Source organism: Trichechus manatus, unplaced genomic scaffold (assembly GCF_000243295.1).
Source record: "Trichechus manatus latirostris isolate Lorelei unplaced genomic scaffold, TriManLat1.0 scaffold00203, whole genome shotgun sequence".
In the NCBI taxonomy this organism is placed as follows: Eukaryota; Metazoa; Chordata; class Mammalia; order Sirenia; family Trichechidae; genus Trichechus; species Trichechus manatus.
In genome coordinates, this window is record NW_004444139.1 from 944,097 (window position 1) to 956,079 (window position 11,983).

The window sequence follows — 11,983 nt, forward strand, 5'->3', positions numbered from 1 at the left end:
GTATGTGTGTGCGGGAGCCTCTGTGTATGTGCTGTGTGTATACACGTGTGTGACTGTGCACACCCATGTGTGTGGGCCCTGGGCACACCTGCCGCGTGCGGAGATCACGGAGGAGACAAGAACCTCGAGGCTGTGTGCTGGCCGCGTGGGCTGGGAGCTGAGGTTCCAGTTCTCTGCTGGAGAATGACTTTGCCGGGGGAGGAAGAGGCTCTAATTCCTTTGACTCACTCGTCAGGTGAGTTCAAAGGGGCCAGGGGGCAGGAGGGTATCGGGGATTTCAGGTTTTAGGGTGATTCGTTCTGCCTGCTCTGACTGGTGATTTACTGTGCAACTCAGGGGTTCTTAACCTTTTCTGTGCCGTGACCCCACGGGCTGCCTGGGGAAGCCCGCGGACCCCTCCTCAAAATAATGTTCCAAATGCATAGAATAAAATACACGGGAATATGGAAGAAATCAGGTATATCAAATGCAGCGACCAAAGTGTTCGAAGCATGAGTGTGACATAATGATGCATGCCTGAATTTTCTGAGACGTCAGATTGCCAGGCCTAGCAGTGGGCTTTGAGGACTGCGCGCGGAGCTGTGGTGAGCACAGCCGATGCTGTGGTCCCTGCGGCACATCTGGGACCCATGTGGGGCCGCCTCACAGCCCCTGCCAGAGCAGCTGTGGTTTGTTATGCACCTTCCCGCCTGCGGGGAGGACGCCACATTTCAGTTAGAAGCTAGTGAAAATCAAAACGTATTTTGTTTCCATTCAGGTTATGAATTCTTGCTTGAACTGGAATTTATAAATTATTTGGAGGCTGGAAGGGACCTAGGGACCCAGTGCAGGTTTTCGGAAATACCTGTGGATCTTTAAAAAAAAGAGGCAGGTATCTTGGTTCCCCCAGCCGAGACCTACTGAATCAGAGGGGCAGGCCCAGGAATTGGTCATTTTAAGGTGCTCCCAGAGGTTCTCTGTGCCATCAAGGCCGCTAGGAGGGTGCCGAGGCCATCAGGGCAGGTGGCTTGTGCACTGACTGACCTTTTCCGGCTCATAGGAAGGGGGCTTCTCCTGGTTCCCTTCGAAGAATCCCGGGGAATTGGACTGCATTTGCCTTTTGTGGGTTGTTGGACAGCATCAGAGCAGTGTGAGTTTCGGAGGCAAACTGAGAAGGTGTTGTCTCTTTTCTCCCCCTTGTAACTGCTGTGGCTCCCCAGTGCTCTCGGTTGGAACCTTTGTGGAGCCGGAGGGAAACATCCCAGGGCAGACCACTGGCTGATGTCTGAGGGGCTCTGAGGCATGGGAACCCAGAGCTTGCCTCTTTCCCGCCCCCCAGGTGGCCGCTGGGAGCCCAGGCGAGGCTGCCGGGGTGAGGTCGGGGCTGAGGAGTCTGCCTACGAAGAGCTTCAGGGAGTGAAAGTGGCCGCCTGGGCTCCTGGTGTTTACCTAGGAATTGTGCTAATCCCATTAATTCCGGAGATTTACACAGCCTCTCTGCTCTGCCTACTGCCTTCTGGAAGAGGAGGCGGGGCGGGGAGGACAGCAGCTGATGTGCGGAAGGCAAGACCTGGGACGCCATGGGACTGCTGGGATGCCCTCAGGCTGGCCAGGCCCCCACAGGAGCTCCTGGAATCCCAGGTGCTGGTTCGCTGTATGCACGTCCCCTGAACCACCTGCCACAGTCTGGGGAACGGCAGTCTGCACGAATCCCTTTCTTCTCCCCACTTCCCTCGGGGTACCTGGAGCAGCCAGGCCCTGCGCTCTGAGCTGGCATGGCAACCAGCAGACCTGGCCCTTCTTCCTCCGTGCGGCGTGGCCTTGGTGACACGCTTCCCCACCGGAGGCCCCAGCCTCCTCCGCTGTAAGAACCAGGCTGATGACACCTGCTTTGCCGACATCACAGGGTGGGGGTGTTGGCGTGCGGGCTGAAGCTGCTGGTACCAAAAAATTCTTTCCAGTCTCTCTGTGTCCCTGGAAGGGTGGGACATACTCTCCTCTTGAGCCTCTTTCTTTTCATTGCTATCTGTGACGCTACAGTCTGAGGCTTTAAATGGCAGGGCCTCCGTTTCCCCATCTGCGTTCTGAGGAGACTGAATCCGTGCCTCCCAGAAGCCTGCCCGCCCCGTGCCCTAGTGCTGGGGCCTGGTCATATCCTCTGCCCCTGTGAAGGGGACACCTTAAGTCCCTTGCTGCCTCCTAGTCCAGAGAATCCCAAGCCCTGTAGACCTGGCCTGGTTCCCAGCGCCCACCCCATCCCCTGGGCAGAGCAGCTGAGCACCTATTTGGCTGGGCCTGGGGACCGTGGAGTGCCAGGCCCGCCTCTGCCCTGGAGGGGGAGACAGGTAGGCAGGGAGCCAGGTGAGCGCACAGCAGACCATGCCCAGGCTTGGGGGGCAGTGCCATGATGGGGTGTCCAGACGCAGAGGAAGGAGCAGTCCCTGCTGGCCCAGTTCAGCGGAGGCGGGAAGCCGCTGTCGGTAGAGACCTGCAGAATGAAAGCTCAGTGAGTGCATGCACAGCTGCGGGCTCCCGTACCGCCCACCCCGCCGTACCTCCCACCCCGTTCTGCCTCGGCAGACAGACGCCTCCTATGTGACCACAGGGGTTATGAGGGGCAGCCCCAGACTCGGCCTTTGCTCCAGCGTCCACCCCCGGTGGTTCCTGTCCACCAGTCTGGCCCTGCGGACCTGGCATTAGGGCGGGGACCATCCTCCTAACCCTGCTCTGGGCCCTGGGCTCCTCCTGCATAGCGCTCTCCCGTCCTGAAGGGCCAGCACTCGGAGGTGGACCAGACAGCTGGGGTCATGTCCTGGCACGGTCACTTCTAAGTGTGTGCCAGCCTCCCTGGGCCCTGCTTTCCTCCTCTTTCACACGGCATGAGGACTCAATGACATCATCAATGTAAAGCCCTTAAACGAAACCCACTGCTGTCGAGTCGATCCCAACTCATAGCGGCCCTGGAGGACGGAGCAGAACTGCCCCGTGGGGTTGCCAAGGCTGTGAATCTTTACGGAAGCAGACTGCCACATCTTTCTCCTGTGGAGCTTCAAAGTGCTTGGCACCTAGTAAATGCTTGTTAAAGGTGTGTTGTTCCAGATACTGTTGGATTTCTGTCTTTGTGTTCAAATTCAAGATGTGCTCCAAAGGTGGGCTTAAATTCCCTCACCTGAGCTTGTTAGGAGGAAAACCCGAGCTGTGCACGCGGTGATTTGCGTTTAAAAGCCGTGACTTCCTGCCTCCGAGCTCCCCTCGTGGCCTGCCTTATCTGATTTCCGGAGCAGTGCTGCGTGGAGGGGCTTGATGGCAAATCGAATGTGGGGTGTTGAGGTCACAGGTGAGCCACTTCACCTGACTGCTGCAGGGTCCCTAATAGGGAGTGACTACGACTGGGGAGGGGCCGGGGGCTTCCCAGGGGAGGTGACTGTCCTGAAGGCAGAGTAGGAGTTTGTCAGGCACAGAAAGGGTACAGGCTTTCTGGCGGGGGCACCGCAGGATGGGCGGCTGGGGGCTGAAGCCGGGTATGGAGGGGAGGTGGGGAGGGAAGGCTGGGGAGAGAGATGGGAGACTTGACCTGCATACCAAGGGGCAAAGTAAAGCCATGGTTGGGAGGGATGGGGTGAGATTAGATGTTGTGGGTAGGGGTGGCCTGGGGGGCACCAGAGGCGTGGAAGGTGTCTGGACCCAGGTGCAGAGCAGTGGGCTGACCCAGGCACCGCGGGCCAGGTGCTTTGCAGGTGAAGTGATCACAGCTGATTAGATATGGACGGAGCTGGGAGGCGCCCCAGGGTCCAGCTCAGTGTCTGATGGGGTGGTGCCGTGGCAAGGGTAAGGGGCAGAGAAGGAGAAGCGGCATGGGGCAAAGCACATGGCTGGTGAGAACAGACTTTTAAATGGGTTTTTTAAAAAAATCAGACAATGAATCTGGATGCTTCAGGAAACCCAAAGCTCACCAAAGAGATTTCTCTGTCTCCACTTGCCTGATTTTCTTGGGTTCTAAAGGATTGTGGCAACCAGACAGGCTGGTGTGTGTGCAGATGACAGCGGAAGCTTGGACTTGGGCTGTTAGCTGGAGAAGCCACAGGGGCTGTTGACCATCCTTGTTGCCCCCACCCTCGCTGTTCCTGTATGCTCTTATTTCAGACTTAGACCTGGGAGTAGGTGGAAATTTAAGAGGATACAATTCTGGGCCCCCTGATAGAGTTTTAGCTTTGACGCCCAGGGAGAGGAGCTGACTGCTGACGCTGGGACCCCTGAGTTTGCTCTTGGGCCACCCCACCGGTAGGCAACCTGCGCCCTCGCACCCCTGCTCCCGGCCTCCAGCCCCCCAGCTTAAGCAGCAACAAAAAAGGTCCTTTGCCACCCTGACAGGGAACACAACAGAGAGTCCCTGATGAAGCAGGAGAAAAGTGGGGTGCAGAACTCAAATTCTAGTAAAAAGGCCAGACTTAATGGTCTGACTGAGACTAGAAGGACCCTGGAAGCCATGGCCCACGGACTCTCTGTTAGCCCAAAACTAAAACTATTCCCAAGGCCAACTCTTCAAAGACTGGACTGTGGGACATAAAATGATACTTATGAAGAGAGTGCTTCTTAGCTCAAGTAGATACATGAGAGTAAATGAGCAGCTCCCGTCCAGAGGTGAGATGAGAAGGCAGAGAGGGTCAGGAGCTGGTTGAATGGACACGGGAAATCCGGCGCGGGGGGAAAGGAGGAGTGTGTTGTCACACCCTATTCGGCATTCACTGTCCCGCCCCCCCCAGCCGCCACTGCTCACTGTCCTCGGCTGGCTTCTTCTTTTTCTCCTGACCTCGAAATGCTGGGACACCCCGCATCTCTGTTCTGGAACTTCTCCACCTGCACCCTTTCGTTGGTCTGCCACGTCCAGTGGTGCCTATGTTCACATATCCAGCCTCTCTCCTGAGCTCCAGACCCGGATGCCCAGCGGCCTCTGCTTCACCTCCTCCTGGATATGCCTTAACAGGCATCTCAGGCTGAACGGGGCCGAACTCCACTCTCGATTTCTGCCCCTGAACTTGCTCCTAGCCATCTCTCCTTCATTGCAGTCAGTGGCCCGGCTGATCGTTTGTCCAGGTGCTCAGCCCAAAACATGAGCCATCTTTGACAGCCCCCCCTTCTTTTGAACAATCAGGCTTTAAAATTTCTAGTCTGAAATATTGGATAGGGGCCCTGGTGCTGCAGTGGTTAAGTGCTCGGCTGCTAACTGAACGGTTGGTGATTGGAGCCCGCCGGCCACTCTGTGGGAGAAAGATGTAGCAGTCTACTTTCGTGAAGATTACAGCCTTGGAAACCCTATGGGGCAGCGCTACTCCGTCCTGTAGGGTCGCTGTGAGTCGGAATCGACTTGACGGCACGGGGTTTTGGTTATAATACTGGATACAAGCCCCATATTAGCAGTATCTGCAAGTCATGCACGTATTAATAAAATGCTTGTGACCCAGCTGGAGACAGGGACATTACCCGGGCCCTGCGTCCACTTGAGTGCTCCTCCCTCACACCCGGTTCCTCTTTCCATTACACCCCCATCAAACCCATAGCAAGGTCTGTCAGCTGTACCTTCAGAACGCACCCCGTTTCACCCCCTCCACCACTACCGCTGTAACCCAAACCACCATCCCATCTCCTGGGTCATTTCCGTAGCCGCCCCTGTCCCAGGCTCTGCTCCCCACACTGCAGCCGATCTGCTCCTTTACAGTGCGAGTCAGAACCGCCCACACCTTCTCTCAGCCCGGCTGCTCCCCTAGCAGGCCAGGCCCCGCCCCTCGGCCCCGCCCCCGCCCTTGGCTCCTCCTCTTCTGTCGCGCCTTCCCTGGCTCCTCCCCTCATGCCGCCCACTCTGCTCGTGGGCGCCTTCCTCTCTCCTGCCTCTCCTGGCACAGCAGCTCCTCTCTGCCGCTCCCACCCTCTTCGCTCCTGTTACTCTGCTTTATTTTCCCATGCTGCCTCTCACTAGCTGAGATTAAAACCCACATTCCGCCCCCCGTCCCCCCTTATTTAGTATTAGTCTCCCAAGTAGAATGTCAGCCTCAGGGATTGTATCCTCAGCGCCACGCATGATGCCTGGTGCGTAATAAAATACCAAAACCAAACCCGTTGCCGTACAGTTCATTCCGACTCACGGCGACCCCATGTGTTACAGAGTAGAACTGCCCCATAGAGTTTTCTTGGCTGTAATCTTTATGCAGCAGATCACCAGGCCTTTCTTCCGTGACACTGCTGGATGGATTTCAGCCATCAACCTTTAGGTTAAGTCGTTGAGCGCAAGCTGTTTGCATCACCTGGGTACCTTATAAATACGCTTGAAAATTTGTTGACTATGTGTAAGTGATGGATTGATGATGGGAAGGTGAGGAATGAACCACTGAACATACAAACGAATAAATGATAGATGAATTCTGGTGAGCAGAGAAGGAACAGAAAAACTAGGATATTTCTTTGGGGGAATTACTGGGTGGTGCAAACAGTTAATGTACTCGGCTGCTAACCGACAGGCTGGAGGTGTGAGTTCACCCAGAGGTGCCTTGAAAGAAAGGCCTGGTGATCTACTTCCCAAAAATCAGCCATTGAAAACCCTGTGGAGCACAGTTCTGCTCTGACACTCATGGGGTCACCATAAGTTGGAATTCACTCAGTGGCAGCTGGTAAACTGCTAAAAGGTAATTGTTACTAATTCTATTTTCCCCACGATTCTAAGCTGGAGTCCTTGCTTCCGACCTCATCTCTCAAGGTAGTTCTTGCTCTGTGCTACTCACATCAATAGGAACTTGTTGCTTAGATTTTAAAAATCGGGGTGAAAGACCATGGAAGCTCTTGGCTGTTGTCCGTGAGGTCGTACAAACGACCCAATGAATCTCAGGACTAGTAATTCTCAAAATTAATTGAAACCTCCTTCCCAATTACGAGAGAATTAAGTTGGTTGCTTCAGAAGCGTGCGGACGGCTGGGGAATCTGGGTCGGCGTTTTCGGGCTGGGGTTGGGGGCTGCATTGGTGAGCATCTTTGTCTCCTCCTTTAGGGTCGCCACCCAGGATTATGAGCGGCTAAAATGGAGACACCCGCCTCAGCCCCTGCCGCGGAGAAGAAAGATGGCAAAAGTGGGAGCCTGGAGGGCAACGGCTTTCCCGACCTGGGTAAGAAGGCTTCTCCTCTCTCAGCGGCGGCAGCGGCGATAGCTGCCCAAGGAGGTACTTAAGGTTTTGCACACTTTGCAAAGGGCAGGGGTGTTTTTCACGGGCCCGTTAGGATTTAATTGGAGTGGTGGTGTTGTCTTTTCAGGCGTGCACGCTGATTTTATAGAGGGCAGAATCCCAGGCACCTTGGTCCATGCCTGTAGGTTTTCTGGGCAGTCTGGTTACTCTAAACCCTGGGGGCTGGGCCTTCTCAGACTCCAGCGGGTGGATGGGGAGGGGGCAGGGAAGAGAGGTGAGCTGCTGGGCGGCCTTGGGGAGTCCAGCTGGCACCCTAGAGAGGGGCCGCCTCTTGCCTGTGGCTGCCAAGGACTATTTTGGAAAGTAATTGTCCCCTGATCCTTCTGGCTGTAATTAGAGGGTCAGGTACTCGGTTTAGTATACTTGGGTGAATTTCTGGCCAGCTTAACTGTGACAGAAGCGCTGCACGAGCCGCAGCCTCTCATTTTACGGGCCCAGAGAGAGGTCCACGGTGGTTTCTGCCAGCCTCTGCCAGCCCCGCGTTGGGAAGGTTTGGTGGGAAGGTGGAACCTCCCCTGTGTCTGCGTCCTCCATCTGGAGGCCACGGGACTATTTCTGTCTCGGAGGAGTGGAGAGACTCAGATTTCATCTTTTTTTATTCAAGCGCATTTAGTCCTGCGTGTTGCTCCCAGCAAGGCTCTGAGGGGAGCACCCTGCCCTTGGGGTGAGGTGTGGGGCCTGCCTCTCACACTTGCCTGTGTATGGGGCCTGCTGGGGTCTTGTTAAAATGCAGATCCTGGTTCCGGAAGTGGGGCGCGGGCCGGGTTTCTGCATTTCTAAGCAGTGCCCCTGGTGCTGAGTCTGCCACCCCACGGCAGTGCTTGGGGGAGCTGGGGTAGGACCTGGGAAATGGATGCTCAGAGGGGCATTTCTAAGAGTGAGCTGAGGTGGGCCCCGGATGTGGGACCGTGACAGGGGAGGATGGTGCGAGGCCACCATCCTGTGCTGATCATGTGGCGGCTTTGATGGCCGGCCCGCCTGGAGGAGCGTCAGGGTGTCCCGCCCCTGTACCCTGCACCCTGGGTGGAAAGACCCTCCCCCGAGGGGCTCTGAGAGGGGCCGGCCTGGGGGTGGGTGGGGTGGAGGCTGTGGAGGGTGTAGCAGGAGCCCCCACACAGGGCAGTTTCCCAGAGGGTCTGGGAGGTGTGGGGAGGGTCCAGAGGAGGGGTGTTAGCCGTGGCTCTGAGGACCACCTGCCCGGGTCCCGGGCTGGCTGGCTGCACGTCGCCAATTCCTCCCCTCGGTCAGGCCCCCCTCGTCTGTGGGGACTCCTCCAGCTGTCCCTTTGCCTGGGGCATAGACGCGTGAGCTCTGGTGTAGCTTCGACCTGCCTCGGGGTCCTGAGGGGAACCCACCTTGGGGTCCCAGGGAGCTTCTTCAGGCCGCGGTCTGCCTCCCGGAACCATGAATGGAGCACGGAACTGCCACACGTTGCGATTTACAGCGGTGTCGCAGCGGCAGAGAACAGACTTAGGCAGTAATTAGTAACTAGGGCGTAATTGGAGGGAAAGCCCCTCCGTCATCAGGCCTGGTTGTCTCGGGTGGTGAACTACCAACAGATGTTTGCAGGGAGTTCTCGATGGGGGCGCAGTGATGGGCAAGAGGCCTGTTAGCTTGGAGTGCAGAGGACCACAGGAGGCACCCGCCCGCTCTAGCCCACTGCTTACCCACCCCGCCACCCAGAATGCCTCCCCTGACCCGTCCCCGTGGGCCCTCACTGCCTGACTTCAGGTGATCTTCATAGGTGAGGCTCCAGCAGAACCTGGCTGAGAGGTGAGTTGGCCTCAGGCAGCCCAGGTGCAGGAGGGCAGATGCCTCCCAGGAGGTGGAGCCCAGCCCTGCTGTCAGGCTGCTGCAGAGACCAGGAGCTTTCCCCGGGGGTGGCTGCTCGCTGTGCCTCTCTCTGCAGGACAAAGATGTGGCAGTTGGCTTCCGTAAAGATTTACAGCCTTGGAACCCCTATAGGGCAGTTCTGCTCACTGGGAAGGGCCCTCTATTAGCTCTGGGCTGAGGGGGCCCCCGCCGTGCAGCCCAGGGGGCGCTGGCTGGGGTCAGAGTTCCAGTATTGCCCCCGGTCCCCTGTAGGGTAAGCAGTTTTATCTCTTGGCCTCGTTTTCCTAATCTTCATCATGAGGGGAGTTGACACATTGCTATCCAAAGTCTAGGAGTCCCTGGGTGCTGCGAAAGGTTAATTAGTTCCGCTTCTAACCCAGAGGTTGGTGGTTCAAGCCCACCCAGAGGCTCCTTGGAAGGAAGTCCTGGCAATCTACTTCCGAAAAATCAGCCATTGAAAACCCGACGGAGCACAGTTCTATTGTAACTCACGTGGGGTCGCCATGAATTAGAATTGTCTTGACGGCAACTGGTTTTATCCAAAGTCCATGATCTTGAGATGTTACATCTTCCTTAAATCTTATTGGGCGGTGACAGAGGTGCTGTGAGCAAGAATCCTCATTCACTCAGCCAACCTGAGTCCCACAAGGCTCCTGGTGTGGCCTTCCTGAGCACGAGGAGATCAGACCTGCCGGGCTGGTGAGGCTCACCAGGGAAAGGGTGCCAGGTGGCAGAGGTAGCTGTGTGTCCCCTGAGACAGAAGGGTAGGGCCTGGAAGGGTACAACTCTCTTGCCCTAAGCTCTAGGACTCAGTGCTTACTGCTGGGCTGGCATGAGGTGGCACCCGAGGGTGTCCTTGTGGAGCTGAGTGGCATAATGAGAACACCGTGTGGGATCAGCAGAGAGCTGGGCTGGTGAAGGGCTGGGTGTGGACAGTGGGTGAGGCGGGAAGAAGGTGAAAGGGGGCAATGCATGGTGGGCGCCTGGGTGGAGCAAGGGTGCAGGGAGCTGAGAGCTGTTTGTGGAGAATCCTTTCTAGTGTGAGAGGGCTTGTCTGCGGCCTGTTTGAGGGGTGGTGGCAGGGGGTGACTGCATTGATTCTCCTGCTCAGGTGACTTCTCTGGTCCATAATGGGCCCCTGACTCCTGGCACCTCTGCAACCTAGCTTATTCTTTCCAAAACCCATAAGATTGTCCCTATGATGGCACCATGGCCTGTCACTCTCTCTGGAAAGGGTGATTCCATCAGCTTAGTGTCTCCTGGCTTATTATCCACCTGCCAAGGTGGGTGTGTCCTGTCTGAGGATGGCAGGGACGCCGTGGTGAGGAACGGGCGGGGTGAGGGTGAAGGGACGCCGTGGTGAGGAACGGGCAGGGTGAAGGGACGCCGTGGTGAGGAACAGGCGGGGTGAGGGTGAAGGGACGCCGTGGTGAGGAGTGGGCGGGGTGAGGGTGAAGGGACGCCGTGGTGAGGAACGGGCGGGGTGAGGGTGGAGGGACGCCATGGTGAGGAACGGGCAGGGTGAGGAAAGGGCCAGACTGTAGGGATCAACAGGGCTGTCCTAGCCATGTCTGTAAAGTGTCCAGATGTGGGGACCTTGTGTTCCAGACCAGCCGCTGGCCCCTCATTCATACAGCCCTGCCCCATCCCACCACTGCCACCCGTTCTAGGGACTGAACTTACACCACTAGAACTGAGTCAACATACTTTTGGGCAGAAAGATTTCATTTTGGCATTATTTGTAAGTGAAAAATTATGAACAGCTTAACTGTTAAATGGTAAAACCAACGAAAAACCCAAACCCATTGCCATCGAGTCGATTTCGACTCATAGTGACCCTCTAGGACAGAGGAGAACTGCCCCATAAGGTTTGCAAGGAGTGCCTGGTGGATTCGAACTGCCGACCTTTTGGTTAGCAGCTGTAGCTCTTAAGCACTGGGCCACCAGGGTTTCCGTTAAAAGATAAGGGATGGATTAATTAAACGATGGGATATCTATTGAATGTAATGTAATGTTAAGTGAGAGAAAGCAGGTTAGAAAACTCTATGTCAATGCTATCACGACTCTATAATAATATGTGGAGATATTGTTAGTAGAGATTGTCTAGATGTTAGGATCTGGGGTGCCTTCTTTTCTTTTGTTCCTTCCGTATTTATCAGATTTTCTGTAAGAGTGTCCACTGCATACGGGAAGACCTTCCACCTTCTAGAACCTTCTGTTAGAATGTAAATACCTTTGAGAGGCAGGGTGTGCTGGAGCCAGCCCACACGGACCTGTGAGAACTGTGTGTGCATGGCTTGCAACTCTACCATCAGTGACCTTAGGTTGATAATTTGAAATTGGCAGTGGTGGGAGTATTTACACCATGAAAATTGGCAAACACTGCAAATCAAGGTCACTCCCTTTCCTCCAGAGCCTGTTGTTAAACATTTACCAGCACACTACTGATAATATCTTAAGCCTCACTCAGCTTCATTGACAACTGATTGCTCTCACGCCCCCTCAGGGGTGAGATAGAGAGTGAGGATACAGAGGGAGGAGATGAGGCAAGAGGGAGGCAGGAGTCCCCAGTCACAAAGCTTGGAAGACCCAGCGGGAGCTCCTGGCAGGGATGTCTATGACCTGTCACTCAGTACCTTCCATTTCGTAGATGAGGAGACTCAGGCCCTGTGGGGAAGGAACTCAGCCAGGGCTGCTTGCTGCTTCAACAGAGAGCTGGGCCTGGAGCTTGGGGTTCCTGACTCTTGCCCTGGTGGTACTCTCTTCAGTATTTGCTTTTAGACTGTGTTGGAGGGTGTCTTAGGCTGGGTTCTCTCGAGAAGCAAAACCAGTGAAGTGCATACATATATATGTATATATTTAGAAAGAGAGAGATTTATATCAAGGAAATGGCTCACGTGGTTGTAGAGGCTGGCAAGTCCCAAGTCCATGGGTCAGGAGTCA

The 11,983-nt window shown here is 55.7% G+C and overlaps 1 protein-coding gene across 1 annotated transcript in view; it reads left to right on the plus strand.

The window, feature by feature from the left end:
* Positions 1-7,044: 7,044 nt before the first annotated feature.
* GLI2 (GLI family zinc finger 2) overlaps positions 7,045-11,983 on the plus strand; it is a 239,450-nt gene continuing 234,511 nt past the window's right edge. Inside the window, 1 exon segment of the mRNA XM_004388015.1 lies at positions 7,045-7,183. Coding sequence (XP_004388072.1) covers positions 7,045-7,183 — 139 coding nt within the window.